General features: G+C 37.3%; 1 protein-coding gene across 2 annotated transcripts; it reads right to left on the bottom strand.

The window, feature by feature from the left end:
* Positions 1-3,040: 3,040 nt before the first annotated feature.
* Positions 3,041-16,222, bottom strand: LOC149787993 (uncharacterized). 2 transcript variants are annotated; one of them, XM_089974278.1, is made up of 5 exons: positions 11,905-16,222; positions 11,159-11,271; positions 10,374-10,430; positions 7,642-7,846; positions 3,041-5,370 (listed from the first exon to the last, which is right to left on the bottom strand). In XM_089974278.1, the coding sequence occupies exons 1-5, from the start codon at positions 16,139-16,141 to the stop codon at positions 3,734-3,736; spliced, it is 6,249 nt and encodes a 2,082-aa protein (XP_089830404.1). In that variant the 5' UTR covers positions 16,142-16,222; the 3' UTR covers positions 3,041-3,733. The 2 variants fall into 2 exon arrangements, with proteins under 2 accessions (XP_089830404.1, XP_089830403.1); XM_089974277.1 differs by having other exon boundaries at positions 3,041-5,373; positions 11,905-16,221.
* Between the last annotated feature and the right edge of the window lie 1,039 nt (positions 16,223-17,261).

The raw sequence follows: 17,261 nt of genomic DNA, 5'->3' as shown, positions 1-17,261 counted from the left end.
ATGAAGAATCCATCCTAAAATGTGACCACGTTTATGGGTGGGTTGGTAAACTGACTGTTTGAGATTGAAAACATTAATGGAATCTATGAGTTTTGATGTATTTTGATGTATTTAAGTTTCCAGGACAGTCAAAGTGAAAGTTGAAATCTCCAAGAATAATCAGGTTGCCACCTATCGAATTTCCATAGTCCAGGAGATTCGGAAACTGCTCCAAAAAGAGAGAGTCAGCCAGCTTGTTTTTTCTACTACGAGGAGGGGGGGGGGTATAGGCAGAAAAAATGGACTGACCTTTGCTCCAGTGTGAGTGTGGTTTGGACTAGTTCAAACGATGTGTGGTCGAAATTGAATGTTGTGGTGTAGTTAAGACGTTTTATCATGGAGTTCTTTGTGATGACAGCAATTTCACCTCAGCGAGAATTACGGGGGAACGACGTGATGGAGTAACCAGTGGGTGTTAGATCCGCACAATTGGGTTCATCGCCTGATGTTTTTAGCCATGTTTCTGGTGGTCCTACTGACTGGGCATTGAATAATGCAGTGCGTAGAGGTATTTCTTGGATAGTTGACACAAAGGTTGATGAATTAATAGGGATTTGAATTAGGTTATCTAAATTAACGGTGGAAATGTTTTTAAATTCTTGAGCCGAAATAAGGGAGGTAACTAGGATTCTTCTTCCTGTTCTACGCCGGCCAGCTTTGAAACAACGTTTTTTTTTTTTTTTTGTTTTTTTTCGCTTCTGTTTACATTTAGGTAATGATGAATGTAGTCCCAATTCGTTTAGTCTAGAGCACAATGTAGCGTGGAGAGCCAAGGAGTGATCATTTAAAGCAATTAATGAGGGTCCATCGTAGCATAAACGGGTTGACTGGCGAGTATCACGTGATGGCGGTTTGTTCAAAAACAGTGGAGCAAGACAGTTGAGAAAAAGTCTAACTGTTCTCGTTTCCAAAACAAGGAGATGAAGAAACACATACGAATTTAACAGCCAATACATAATGAACACAATAACGAAGATGAAAACAGGCAAGAAGCACAAATATCATGAAAACGGTACTAAAAAACGGAACAGCTGCTTCAAGCATTTAAGCGATAGCGGCCATCTTGTACGAACTCACTCTAATGGAAGATACTACAGTGGAAGATACCACGTTAAAGATGAAGAGAATTCTCTTCCAAGTTATGCATATGACGATTGTGTTGAACAATGAAAAGTATAGCTCCTACTTCGAAAATAGAAACAAGATAATATTGTCTCTGGTTTGCAATGATTATTCGGAATATTTTGATAAACTTGCTTTGATCATCAGAGCTCATTAAAACTATTGATAATCTTTATAATCCAATATCACAAAACAAATACACAACAATTAGTGTAGTTGATGAGCTAAAAATGTTACGTTAATAAAATAATAGTTTCTCATGGAAACTTTATCAAACTATTAGAACCCGATTCTCTTATAAGCGTTAAAATTAATTTGTATTTGTTCTGTCGTTATGATGAGACTTATATTATTGCAAAAGCTGAGACGTTAAAAATAACACTAGAAATCTCCAGCAATTTTGTATCAAATATCATATAATATTCTTATGCAATTTTATCTGAAATATATGTGTAGTCTTATATAAGGGGTGTTTCTGGATCAAACCCAAGTTTGTATGACGACAATGATTATTTATTGGTAGGTCCTTGACAGGTAATTGATAATGAAATCGACGATGTTGCCTCTTTTTGTTTTCTTTTTTTGTGTAGACTAACATGGGCGGGGGGCTTAAGAGGGGGGAATAATCATGTTGTCGACAAGATCAAAATAGGGCTTTGGGCCAGAACACCCCTTATATAAGACTACTCATATTGGCTCAGTAAAGCTGTTAACATGATCTGAGACAAACAATTACGACCGAAGCCAGGACATCAGACTCTTTTTTGACTGAGTTCACGCCATAAGATAAATGAAAACAACTTAGTATTGGACGGTAAAAAATTTTTAGACTAGGAAGCTTTGATTACATGTGTAAAGTTCTTCGTTCCATGTTATAAGTGGTGCTACTGGTATTTGATTACAATACGCGCTGTTTACTGCATTGACTATTAACCGACAGCATTTTTGCTTGGAGCGAATTCTATTACTCCAATGTGTTTGAAGTCAGTGTCCCTCCTTCATTTTATGATTTATGGAGATCATACGATGGGTATTTTAAGCTGTCCTAACTGGACTCTAATTTTTATATTCGATATTGATTAATGTCTTGAAGGATGCGTATATGGGTTGAGGGACGGAGATATGGATGGACAGATACGGAAATGAAAAAACAGGATAGAAATGGAAAGAAAAAATAAAAGATGAAAAGATGACGAATAGATAGATATTATGACAGGAAAACAGACATATACATATATATGACAAAGACAGAAGGAAAGGAGCAACATTAAAAAATAACTTTCAGATGGACAGAAAGACATACAGACAAATATGTAGATAAAGACGTATTAATAATATATATGCATATAAATGCTTGCAGAAACTGATTGATGGATAGGTTGATTAACTGATTGGCTAATCTATTATTAATCGTTAGCTTCATTGCTATTAGCATGTGCATCTTCCTCCAGGTCAAGGGCCGGATAGCGATTTTTAAAGGTAGCACGATGCAAACAGTTCGCGGTCCGTAGTTGTTGTTCTAGGGTTTAACGCCATTTTTCAGCACAAGATAGGCTATACATGGCGGCCAGTATAACTGGTGGAGGAAGAACCCTGGAAAAGCCAGGGAAGAACCACCGACCCACGACAAGCTACTGGCAGGCTTTCCCACGTACCCACGATAGCCGAGCCTTGGACTCGAACCCACGCAGACAGAGGTGAGATGGCAGTGATCCGGAACGGTGAGCGCTTTAGACCACTCGGCCACTCGGGGTCGCGGCCCGTAGGTTGAACATAGTTAAATCTACAGGGAAAGAAACACTATCACGTAAATACAGTTTTGAAATGTTCAAAATGGCATCTGGAGGAGAAGGAGACAGGAGAATGAATGCCACCAATATATGTTTACCAGTTTTATTTACAAAACAAAGTATACTACTTTGTTTTATGAACTACACAGTCTAGATACCTTTTATAACGTATCACAAAATCTCAACGTAGAGTTTCCAACTCATAAAAGAACGCAATACAAGATCAGCTGTTTGTGCATTTGAGTTTCAATCAGTTCTAAACCGCTTGCATTGGAAGAAATATACTAATTGTATAATGAATTAGACACGTAACTTGATTTCTATAGATATTGATTAAGACGTGAATTTTCTATTCCTTAAATCTGTGTATTTTCTATCCCTTATAGCTGCATATAGACGTATATTAAGTATATTTTTCCTATTCCTTATGTATATCCTTAAACATGCATTCCACTTGTTTTTCCTTTAAAATCTAAATATCTATGTATTATTGAATATAACGCAGATGAAATTCAAACGGTTTATTTGAACCCAACCCAACCTAAATATATATGTACTATTGAATATATTGAAAGTCAAACCTAATCCAGTGATTACATCTAAGATCTGAACTAGATAAACATGAATAGTGCAACAGTGTCTTATAGTGGACACTGCAGATGTCCCCCAAATGTATAATTTCTTCCACACACAAGATAATTTTATCGTATATATTAATTGAATTTCTTTTTTGACCACTGTCAGTATAAATTACTAAGCATTGCTTTTCCGTCCTTTCCTATTCAAGCAAAACTTTCTTCTTTTTCAATTGTCTTAATATTTTGCTCCTCGTTGATTACTTTCAATGTGTCTTGTACAAAATCTCCCTGAGTGCGTTCGACCTCCACGAATGCTATTTTCGGTTTCACGTGAATTTCGGAAATATCTTTATTTATATCAGAGGTATTCGGTCTAGGAGTATTGCCTTCGATCGACTGATTGTCAGGTCCGAGAGAGACAATGTGATCTTTAGTATTTGCATTAGTTTTGCCTCTGTCTCCTTCTGTATGGGACTTATTTCTGGTCATTACCACATCTTCATCAGAACTATCCAATTGCATCATCGGTGCCACTCTACGTCTTTTCTTTCTCTTTTTCCTCTTGGCATCTGGTTCTGCTATATCGTCTACTGTCTGTGCATTTTCCCTTTCGACTTTCTGTGAAGGGTGTTTCTTTTTCTTCTTTTTCTTCTGTTTCTTTTCTGATCTATATGTTACATCTTCACTTGATTCGACTTCTGATTCACGGACGTCAGTGGCCAAGGCACCTGATGATGTTGGATATTTTGCTTTGTCACTATCCATCGCCTCTGCATTCTGCACGATTTCACTCTCTTCGTTTCTTTCGACGTCGTGTCTACTCTGTAAAAAATCATGCTTTCTCTCTTTCTGCGTTTCCTGTCCTAATTCAGCTGATTCGTAGCGGGTCTTCTCTTCTAGTAGGTCCTTTTTATACTTTCTTTTCTTTTTTTTCTTCAATTCAGGTTTCATATTTATGCCGTCAATAGGTTCACCTTGGTGATCCTTTTCATTGTCATTTTCATGCTTCGTTGTTTTGTTCATATTCTCCATTTTCTCTTCCAAGCTTTCCAAAGACTCAATGTCTAACTCGTCCTTAATTTCCTTCCTGTCCCTGAGATATTTCTTTAAATCTGTTGTCGCGTCACCTTGAAATACATATTCAGAGTCCATAGGATGTTTCTTTTGTTTCCATTTATTTTCTTCGCCTTTAACCTCATCGTCAACATATTCATCTTTCAACTCCTTGACTACATCCACCCTATGCTTCTTCTTTTTCTTTTTTACTTTCTCCTTTTTTGTATCAACATCATCGACAGATTCGTTTTGTAACATATCCTCTTCAGCCTTTCTGTGTGTTTTTATCTTTCTCTCTTCTTTCCTGTCGCTGTCTTGCACAAACTCTTTTTGAAACAAATCTTCCATCTCCGTTTCATGTTTTCTTTTCTTTTTCTTCTTCTTTTTCTCGGATTTCCTATTGAGGTCATGTGCAGTTTCTTCATCTTGTGTATCTTCACCATGTCGTCTATGCATTTTCTTTCTCTTTTTCTTCGTCTCCGCTTTAATATCTGAAGACCCACATGCTCCTTCTGTAAGCTCGCCATTAACACTAATTTTACTAGATTTTCTAGTCTCATAATTTTCTTTAATATCATCAGTTGGCAGATCGTACTCCTTTTTCATTGAGCTTGCCATAGACTCTCTTTCTGTAGAGTCACCTGTTGATATTTCGACGGTTGCTCTTTTTTGTTCCTTTTTCCTGCTCCTTTTTCTCCTCTTACTAATGACGTCATCTGGTGTGCCTAATGTTTCATGTAAGCTCCTGGTTTCTGTTTCGCCAGTTTGGTTTTCATTTGATGAAACTGCTGCAAAACAAAAATTATTTAAAGGTTGCAACATTATAAACACTTATAATACTGATTATGAACTCGCCTGTAAAGAATAATTTGAGTTGAGAACATGCAAGGATAAAGCTGAAATGAAGAGGGGAGTTTACAACCAGGCAAAACAAATGACCGGATAACACCTTTATCTGTTGAAATAGCGGTTGAATCTGTTTTCGACTAACCTATCCGGGAGAAATGTCCGGCACGCACGATTGTTTAAATCTACTATAAATTATATTTTTTTAAATTTCCTGTGTTGGTTCCGGGGCATATATATATATATATATATATATATATATATATATATATATATATATATATATATACGATAAAATAATCAACACGTAGACAACACCTATACGTAGAATGTGTGACCGGTTTCGCTTTATTGCTTCATGAAACTGAATTCAATATTTATAGGTCTCTGCGACTGTATGGGAAAATATGAACGAGTTTTTCGGATGGAAATATTGCACGACCTTGGGAGTGAAGTATATCCATCCGACAAAACGAGTTCATATTTTCCCCTACAAATGCAGTAACCTTTTATTATATGCTCATTTTCTTATTCTAGGTAAGGTGGCGCTCACCAGATAATATGTACTTTTGAGAGAGTGACGTATGTAAGGTGAAGTAGTTCGCATTTAAAACATGCACAGTGGAGAGAATGTTTGCATACCTCTATGCTACATTAATGTAATGTGGATGATATTTCTTTTGGATATTGTACTTTTGGAAATTTTACATGATTTAAGCACACTGCTAACTAAAATGACTGCTCCCTTGTGTTAAAAAATCAGTCTGAATTAGTCTAAAGTACACTATACATAGCAGCTATTAAAATAGGGAAAATGAATTTTGCCAGACTAGACAATACCAGCTTCTGAAAGTGCAATGAATGAATTACCAAATATATAAAATGTAAAAAAAGTTATTGGCTCTTTTTTATACAATTGACCTCTGAAGTTCAGGAAGTGAAAATGACCAAGTAGAGCTAGCACTTTTTTGAAAGGTGCACATTTGAAGTAAGGCCAAGCTGTATACTCTATAACCCATAGTACACCCATCAATCATACACCAAAATAAAGGGAATTAAAGGTTCTTTGCATTATACCTAAGATATACAAGGTCTTTTTTAAATAGCCAGTATAACCAGTGAGGAAAGCCGGGGACATTCTTTTTCTTTAAAATCCTAACCCTATGCAAAATGCGAAACTGTATAGCGCCACCTAAGGCTTAATTATGTAAATAAAAATACACTACACGAAACAAAGTAACTGAATGTATGCCGTATTCCAAACTAAATACACAAGCGCAGATTCATCATTACGCATCAACAATATTAATGCGCACTTAACTCCGCCCAGATAAATCTAATCTTATTTTCGCGCTAGACATACCTTTCGAATGAAAATGGCGTTGTGGTCCACTTAAAATTGAAATTTGGAGTCATATTGTGAATGAATATGCATTGCAACAACTTTTCCATTTGAGCTGGAATGAATAGATTTTTGTATTTTTGTCGTTTCTATGAAATTTCGTGAGTAGATTTATGTGCAAATTCTACATGAAGTACATTGGATTTCAGCAGTGACGAAGCACCGTGTTGACATCTGCAAGTGTGTTTCTGTTCTGCCATTGAAAATTGGAAATCATAATGTGGGAAAATTATGAAGTGATTTAATTTCAATTAGCAAAATGACGCTTTGGAATATGATGTTTATTTCATGTTGAGTGCAAAGGAGGATGTAATTGCTCTTGGAATATAATCGAATTACAGTATAATTTCGAAATGCTTGATCAGTCGCAAAAACATGTTAGGGAACCCTAACCCTGCCCCATATATATATATACAAACAAACACAGGAAATGAACGAGTTAAAAATAACATTTGGTATTCCTTCGAACTAGTACATGCCATCATACAAATCATTTTTAACACAATTGTAAAGGATAGGATCAAATATATTGTAAAAAACAAATAAAATCCGTGCAATTGTTTCGTGCTTTCAGCAAAGAAGATGAAACCAATACATGTAAACAGACAAGTATCAGAATCATGGACGAAATGAATTTCAGCTAACAGCAAAAACATCAAAACGGTTAATTTTTTCCTTGAATTGAACTACTTGTTTGTAATTGAGTGGATAAAACGCATCTAGTTTCTGTGTTTTTTGAGTACAACCTGTCAGTGACACCTTCACGATCTAGTGGAAAAAGTCATTTTTATGGAGAACAACTTACTACCTTGTCCTTCATCGGTTTGAACATCCTCCGGTTTATGCTTTCTTTTTTTCTTTTTCTTCCACGAATCTCCAACTTCTTTCATCCAATCCAACTGTGGCGTTATTGGGGGAAGTGGTCCCCATTTTTGCCAAGCGAATGTCGATTTGGCGACCATGGGCTTGGGCACAGACATCTCTGGTAAAGGTGGTAACGTTGGGTGTGTGTTCTATAAAAAAAAAATCTTTTTTGTATATTTCATGTCATACCTAATTCGATACCAATTAATGTAATGTTCTTCAACGATCTCTGATAAGATAGCAAATTTGTGGGAAGAAGAGAAGGAATAAAAATCAGATTAGAAGAACAAGTAGGTCTATATATTCTAATCAATTCAGACGTTTTATATTTTGTGCTCCAGTAAACATGGCATATTTTACGTTTTGCAAAAAGAAGCATGGTACATTCTTTAAACAAAAACTCTTACTCAGTTTAAATTACATTTAAGACATTATTGGATTGACCTGAGTAACTTGTCACAACAGAAAGAGAAAAGGACAAGTGTTTGGAACTATTTTGTTAGACTCTTGACAGACATACATATCCGGCAGAGCTCGTCGGCGTAGGAATTATATCCAAAATGATATAGTCAATAGCCAAATAGCAGAGACGACAACGATGGCGCAGAGTGATGGGTCTCATTACACACATTACAAACTCCAAAATACCAAATTTGGTAAGAAATTTTAATAATTATTTTATTGAATATAGCATGTTGACAAGATACTTGTAAGCTCACTACACAATAATTTGTCATAATTTTTTTAATTGACTTTGATATCATCGATAGCAGATGATTGTACTTATTTCAAGCAATGTTATTACTATACCCACATGCTATCACTACCCATCACTAAATATGTATTGGGGATAAAGTTATCCAAATAGTATCATCCTAGTTATTCTTCAGATATATCCAAAAATCTAAGTATACTTATTTGTGTTATGGTGATGACAACCCTGTTCAAAATAGAAACCTAAATCAAGACCTTTGACCTCAGAATCAACGACAGGGATTTGGCTCTCGGTTTGTTCATGGAAATGAAACTAAATATAAATACTGGTCAAAATGAATGTGTGTATGTACAAGTCATTTTTCATAAACTAAATTAAGTATACGCATGCAATCCATGGCATCTAATGTGACCCGAAATTCAGTTAGATCTCGTTTTTCAAAACTCCTTCAAAAAATGTGCATATTAGTATTTTGCTTGTCATGTGTCCAAATTCCTTGTCAGTGCCAACATTCATTCAATACTAGTAGTTTTAATAATACTTTTGATATGGTGGATATAATTATATGTTTGAGGTCAAAAGCAATTGGATATTTGTTATCTTATCTTAGTGAAAACTGATGTTGATACAACCTACCGTTTATGAGTAGTCCCATAATGATTTTCAGGATGGCATTCAAGAAAGACATTTTGGAGTGCGTTTTCTTAAATTTCAATACAACAACTGTTAAGAATTTGACAAGTCGTCAGAGTTCACGCAGTTATCTTTTGTATTTATAACGGCCGATGCTATAATGTTGGAGGTCTGGTTTATGTGGGGTTGGGGGTGGAGGTGATTTGGAATTGTAACGTTGCTTCAACAATTTTTCAATGATATTGCTACGATGTCTGCAGTGTGGCAGTTAATAGTGATGTCTATCACTGGGGCATCATGCCACAGACATATAGCATGATGTCCCACCCAGTCACATTATCCTGAATCTAGGCCAACCATCCCTAACACTAACCACTTAATGCTGAGCGCCTAGCGAGGCAGCAGTAAGTATCATTTTTATAAGTCGTTGGTATGACTCGGTCGGGGATTAAACCTGCGACTTCCCACATACGAGGCGGATGCAATAAACTCTAGGTCACCGGAGTGGTCCTAGATGTCTGATTAGCACCGCTGTTATTTAAGACCAACTATAATAGCACAAGAATTTTTTAAAGTGAAACCCCATTATTTATATGGCCATCTGTTCACAAACGGCATTTATAAAAAAGATTTTCCACCAGGCTACATGATAGCATATCAGGATGTCAGGAGAGTCTTATTTACGAGCAGCTTCATATCATAATAAGTCTTTAAGTGAATACATAGTGTGTGTGTGTGTGTGTGTGTGTGTGTGTGTGTGTAGATTAAAACTGCACATCAACACAATTCTTACTATACACTACTAAGTACGTTGAAGGATCAAAAACATGTGCACAAACAAAGATAAAGGCAAAATGTGTACTATACTTTAAAAAAAAAGCAAGATGTTCGACACTTTTAACGTGTCTAATGCATTTTTAGCTAGAATATCGTCAAGGGACGCAACCGTAGAAAACGTTACCTGCATTATTCGCCTCTTCCGACATGCAGGAAAGCGCATCGAGCCTATCCTACAGCCCCCGAGCCCACATGGGTCCGTTTGGGAGAAGTATGTATGACAAGATAAGAGAAAACCTCACATCGCTATCGCCATTATATTAGACGATGTAGTGATAATACGTTTTTATGATGAATATCATGGCCATTAGACATGTCCGATCAGCACCATTGTTTTAGGACTACCAGATAGTATATTTTTAAAAATCTTTCAGAGAAAAATCAATGCCACTATAACTATCGATACAGGGAAATAAATAAAAATTAACAGTCCGATTACAGCTTTCTTTATGTTGAAAACACAAAATAAATGCTAAGAAAAAAATATTAACCATTTTAGACGTGCTTGGCTCTGTTACATTCCCTGCAACCTGGTCCTCAATATTTTCCTGAGGAAAAAAAATCCATTATTAATAATAGACGCATGAGCTGGATATCTAACATGATTTGGACAAATTAGAATTCGGCAAGTATTGTTTATGACAGACGATGAACAACTATTCATTCAATATTTTTATAAGAGTATGTTAGCTGAAATTCGCTTAAGTTCCTGATATGAATAAAATATTTGAGAACATATGAGTATGAAAGGAAAGCATGCTACGTAAATAGTTGTAATACTGATGAACATAGACCATATGATTACGTTTAAACATGGGTATATTAGCGATTTCAATTTTATTGTCCCTTCATTCCTAGTTACTATTTCGTCTAAGACATCAAGCAATAATACGAGCTTCCGGCATATTTGAAATGGTCTACGCTTTGAAGTTGACTTTCTTTTTTTTTTAAATATAATGTATAGCTTCCGCATATTAAAGTATCTTTGTTCATGTCTGTATACTGGTAACTAGTTTACTGATTAAGACAAGAGAACGATTTGACAAACCTAACGTGGTATTCAGTTCATCAATCTCAATGTATTAAAATGGATTTCTAAACCTTCCTGACGTGACAGTAGTTAATCTCAATGTGTATTACATTAGCAATCTTCACAATGAAACAAAGGCCTTCGTCATAAAATATCATTGACCTGTGTAAAACTCGCAAAATGTTAAATAGTATTTTTTGTACCAGCAATATGTTAAAACGGTGTTTATAAATGTTGTATACATACGGCTCTTGTCCGCCTTCTCTTCTTGAGGGAGCATAACAAAAAACACAACATGACAAATGTCAGCAGTAGCACACATCCTACAACAGCACCTATTATCACACCAAGGTCTGGACCTACACAAAATGACCAATATATTTGCAATAATGTAATAAATTAATAAGAGCAATTAATAAGAACCGAAATTTGAATATGATGTTAACCAAAAGAATCTTCGCATTTATGAACACGCCATTAATTTACCAGATATTTTCATTACGAATCTCTGAAACACTTATTTTAGTATTATGTAAACACAAACTAATTAATAATAATTAATAATAACAAGATGTAATTAATTAAATTGACTTTCGAACAGTAGTTGAAAACAATAAAACTCAATTTGAATAAGACATCGAGAGCAATTTCTCGGCTGAGACTTAGTAAAGCCACTTTCACAATTGTAAACGAAGTTATCATTAACGACAAATTGTTATATTTCAGTTTATTTTATTCATCTTTTGCAAAATGTTCTCAACATCACTTTACCTCGAATCGGAACTCTGCCAGGGACATATAAAAAGTCTCTAATTTTATTGATATTTAATCATATATTACCTCATTTATTTTAAGATTTACAATCCTTATTCTATATAGTGATGGAGAGTTAGGCGACATTGCGTACGCATGTATGAACGCACGAACAGGACCACACATCCCTTAATTTTCTTCTAGAAAAGATGAGATAATTACAAAATTTCAATACAAACTTTTAGCAGTGTTTTCATTCACTCCAGAAGATGCCAAAATCGAGTACATTGTAGAGTTTCGAAAAGAAGAACCCTGGGTAGAACCAATGGGTGGGCTGGAAGTGAACATTCTTGCTACTTCAGTGCTCCAAGCAGGTTGGTCTGATATTGTGGGACGTGGTGTTTCAGACTGGTCATGTGTAGATGAAACATTCTTGAGTGTTTTACTGGACAACGTTTGTGACGCCACTGTCACCAATATTAAAGACGTAGATTCAATGTTTGTGAAAATCTCTGTGACAGATGATATCCAGGTGGCCGAATAGCTCGCATCAAGTGATGATGAAGACATTGATTTTATTGATGTGTTTATTGTCGCCGTCTTCTCTGGCGTCCATGTGGTCCTTAAAGTCACATAAAAGATTTCTGAGGACTCACTATTTGCTTCATTGGAAGATGAGTAACTTATGCTGGCTGGGAAGGAAACTGACTCGATATGACTTATGGCTAGGCTGGAAGTTAACATCGTTTTTCCTTGATTGCTCCAAGTAGATGATTTGTCAGATGTTGTGAGACGATTCGTTTGAGACTGGTCAAAGGTAGATGACATTTTCTCGATCACTGTGCTGGACAATGTTCGCGACGCTTCTGTCGTCAGTATAGACGGCGTAGTTTCCATGCTTATGGAAGAGATTATCATAGCTGATATCCACGCAGTTGAATAACTCGCATGAGAGGATGACGAATACATTGATTCCATTTTCGACGAGGCTCTTTTCATTGATGTATCCTCTGGTGCCCATGTGGATGTCAAAGTCGCAGAAAATGTTACCGAGAACTCTGTATTTACCTCATTAGGCGATGAGTACATTGTGCTAGCTGATATGGAATCAGTCAGAGTAGGGGTTATGTTTACGCTGGAAGTCAACTTGCTTGCTGCTTTCTCCGATGGTGTGAGGAGAATCGTTTCAAATTTGTCAAATGAGGATAATACCATCTCATGTTTTGTGTTGGACAATGTTGGTGACGCTTCTTTCGTCAGTATGGAAGGCCTTGTTTTAATGTTTGTGGAAGTATCTGTAATAGCTGATATCCAGGTAGTTGAATAACTCGTAACGGATAACGAAGACACTGGTTCGATTTTTGTTGAGGTGTTTCTCATCGATGAATCCACTGGTGTCCATGTGGCTGTCAAAGTCACAGAAAATGTCACTGAGAACTTTGTATTCGATTCATTAGGCGATGAGGACATTGTGATGGAAGGAAAGGAAACGGCATCTGTAGGACTTACGACTAGGCTGGAAGTCAACATGGTTGTTGCTTGATTGCTCCAAGCAGATGATTTATCAGATGTTGTGATAAGATTCTTATCAGACCGGTCAAATGTAGATGACATTGTCTCAACCTCTTTGCTGGACAATGTTGGTGACGCATCTGTCCTCGACATAGAAGGCGTAGTTTCGATGTTTATGGATATGTTTGTAATAGCTGATAAAATGGTCGATGAATAAATCTCAACAATGGATGACAAAAACACTGAATCGATTCTCGTTGACGTGCTTATCATCGACGTATTCTCTGATTCAAAACTGTTTGTCAAACTCTCAGACAATGATACTAAAACCTCTGTATTTGATTGATTAGGCGAGGATGACATTGTGTAGGCTGGGAAGGAGTCAGTCAAGATAGGACTCATGGTCGGGCTGGAAGTCAATATGGTTGTTGCTTGATTGCTCCAAGTAGATGATTTCTCAGATGTAGTAAGACGATTCGTATCAGACTTGTCAAATGTAGAAGATATTTTCGCCAGCTCTGTGCTGAATAATGATGGTGAAGCTTCTGCCGTCAGCGTAGAAAACATAGTTTCGATGTTTGTGGAAGTGTTTCTAATAGCTGATATCCAGATGGTTGAATAACTCGCATCAATGGATGATGAAGACACTGACTCGATTCTCGATGACGTGCTTATCATCGACGTCTTCTCTGATGCAAAGCTGGTTGTCAAAGTCTTAGAAAATGTTACTGAAAACTCGGTATTTAATTCATAAGGCGATGAGGACATTGTGCTAGCTGAGAAGGAGTCAGTCAAGACAGGACTCATGGTCGGGCTGGAAGTCAATATGGTTGTTGCTTGATTGCTCCAAGTAGATGATTTCTCAGATGTAGTGAGACGATTCGTATCAGACTTGTCAAATGTAGAAGATATTTTCGCCACCTCTGTGCTGGATAATGATGTTGAAGCTTCTGCCGTCAGCGTAGAAAACATAGTTTCGATGTTTGTCGAAGTGTTTCTAATAGCTGATATCCAGATGGTTGAATAACTCGCATCAATGGATGATGAAGACACTGACTCAATTCTCGATGACGTGCTTATCATCGACGTCTTCTCTGATGCAAAGCTGGTTGTCAAAGTCTTAGAAAATGTTATTGAAAACTCGGTATTTAATTCATAAGGCGATGAGGACATTGTGCTAGCTGAGAAGGAGTCAGTCAAGACAGGACTCATGGTCGGGCTGGAAGTCAATATGGTTGTTGCTTGATTGCTCCAAGTAGATGATTTCTCAGATGTAGTGAGACGATTCGTATCAGACTTGTCAAATGTAGAAGATATTTTCGCCAGCTCTGTGCTGGATAATGATGGAGAAGCTTCTGTCGTCAGCGTAGAAAACATAGTTTCGATGTTTGTGGAAGTGTTTCTAACAGCTGATATCCAGATGGTTGAATAACTCGCATCAATGGATGACGAATACACTGACTCGATTCTCGATGACGTGCTTATCAAAGTCTTAGAAAATGTTACTGAAAACTCGGTATTTAATTCATAAGGCGATGAGGACATTGTGCTAGCTAGGAAAGAGTCAGTCAAGACAGGACTCATGGTCGGGCTGGAAGTCAATATGGTTGTTGCTTGATTGCTCCAAGTAGATGATTTCTCAGATGTAGTGAGACGATTCGTATATGACTTGTCCAATGTAGAAGATATTTTCGCCACCTCTGTGCTGGATAATGATGGTGAAGCTTCTGCCGTCAGCGTAGAAAACATAGTTTCGATGTTTGTGGAAATGTTTCTAATTGCTGATATCCAGATGGTTGAATAACTCGCATCAATGGATGATGAAGACAAATACTCGATTGTCGATGACGTGCTTATCATTGACGTCTTCTCTGATGCAAAGCTAGTTGTCAAAGTCTTAGAAAATGTTACTGAAAACTCGGTATTTAATTCATAAGGCGATGAGGACATTGTGCTAGCTGGGAAGGAGTCAGTCAAGACAGGACTCATGGTCGGGCTGGAAGTCAATATGGTTGTTGCTTGATTGCTCCAAGTAGATGATTTGTCAGATGTAGTGAGACGATTCGTATCAGACTTGTCCAATGTAGAAGATATTTTCGCCAGCTCTGTGCTGGATAATGATGTTGAAGCTTCTGCCGTCAGCGGAGAAAACATAGTTTCGATGTTTGTGGAAGTGTTTCTAATAGCTGATATCCAGATGGTTGAATAACTCGCATCAGTGGATGATGAAGACACTGACTCGATTCTCGATGACGTGCTTATCATCGACGTCTTCTCTGATACAAAGCTGGTTGTCAAAGTCTCAGAAAATGTTACTGAAAACTCGGTATTTAATTCATAAGGCGATGAGGACATTGTGCTAGCTAGGAAAGAGTCAGTCAAGACAGGACTCATGGTCGGGCTGGAAGTCAATATGGTTGTTGCTTGATTGCTCCAAGTAGATGATTTCTCAGATGTAGTGAGACGATTCGTATCAGACTTGTCCAATGTAGAAGATATTTTCGCCACCTCTGTGCTGGATAATGATGGTGAAGCTTCTGCCGTCAGCGTAGAAAACATAGTTTCGATGTTTGTGGAAATGTTTCTAATTGCTGATATCCAGATGGTTGAATAACTCGCATCAATGGATGATGAAGACATTGACTCGATTCTCGATGACGTGCTTATCATCGACGTCTTCTCTGATGCAAAGCTGGTTGTCAAAGTCTTAGAAAATGTTACTGAAAACTCGGTATTTAATTCATAAGGCGATGAGGACATTGTGCTAGCTGAGAAGGAGTCAGTCAAGACAGGACTCATGGTCGGGCTGGAAGTCAATATGGTTGTTGCTTGATTGCTCCAAGTAGATGATTTCTCAGATGTAGTGAGACGATTCGTATCAGACTTGTCAAATGTAGAAGATATTTTCGCCAGCTCTGTGCTGGATAATGATGTTGAAGTTTCTGCCGTCAGCGTAGAAAACATAGTTTCGATGTTTGTCGAAGTGTTTCTAATAGCTGATATCCAGATGGTTGAATAACTCGCATCAATGGATGATGAAGACTCTGACTCGATTCTCGATGACATGCTTATCATCGACGTCTTCTCTGATGCAAAGCTGGTTGTCAAAGTCTTAGAAAATGTTACTGAAAACTCGGTATTGAATTCATAAGGCGATGAGGACATTGTGCTAGCTGGGAAGGAGTCAGCCAAGACAGGACTCATGGTCGGGCTGGAAGTCAATATGGTTGTTGCTTGATTGCTCCAAGTAGATGATTTGTCAGATGTAGTGAGACGATTCGTATCAGACTTGTCCAATGTAGAAGATATTTTCGCCAGCTCTGTGCTGGATAACGATGTTGAAGCTTCTGCCGTCAGCGTAGAAAACATAGTTTCGATGTTTGTGGAAATGTTTCTAATTGCTGATATCCAGATGGTTGAATAACTCGCATCAATGGATGATGAAGACAAATACTCGATTGTCGATGACGTGCTTATCATCGACGTCTTCTCTGATGCAAAGCTGGTTGTCAAAGTCTTAGAAAATGTTACTGAAAACTCGGTATTTAATTCATAAGGCGATGAGGACATTGTGCTAGCTGGGAAGGAGTCAGTCAAGACAGGACTCATGGTCGGGCTGGAAGTCAATATGATTGTTGCTTGATTGCTCCAAATAGATGATTTGTCAGATGAAGTGAGACGATTCGTATCAGACTTGTCCAATGTAGAAGATATTTTCGCCACCTCTGTGCTGGATAACGATGTTGAAGCTTCTTTCGTCAGCGTAGAAAACATAGTTTCGATGTTTGTGGAAATGTTTCTAATTGCTGATATCCAGATGGTTGAATAACTCGCATCAATGGATGATGAAGACAAATACTCGATTCTCGAGGACGTGCTTATCATCGACGTCTTCTCTGATGCAAAGCTGGTTGTCAAAGTCTTAGAAAATGTTACTGAAAACTCGGTATTGAATTCATAAGGCGATGAGGACATTGTGCTAGCTGGGAAGGAGTCAGTCAAGACAGGACTCATGGTCGGGCTGGAAGTCAATATGGTTGTTGCTTGATTGCTCCAGGTAGATGATTTGTCAGATGTAATGAGA

The sequence above is a fragment of the Sinohyriopsis cumingii genome, chromosome 11 (genome assembly GCF_028554795.1).
Source record: "Sinohyriopsis cumingii isolate HCF-2022 chromosome 11, ASM2855479v2, whole genome shotgun sequence".
In the NCBI taxonomy this organism is placed as follows: domain Eukaryota; kingdom Metazoa; phylum Mollusca; class Bivalvia; order Unionida; family Unionidae; genus Sinohyriopsis; species Sinohyriopsis cumingii.
The sequence above is the reverse complement of the archived record's forward strand: the minus strand, read 5'-3'. Positions and strand labels throughout refer to the sequence as shown.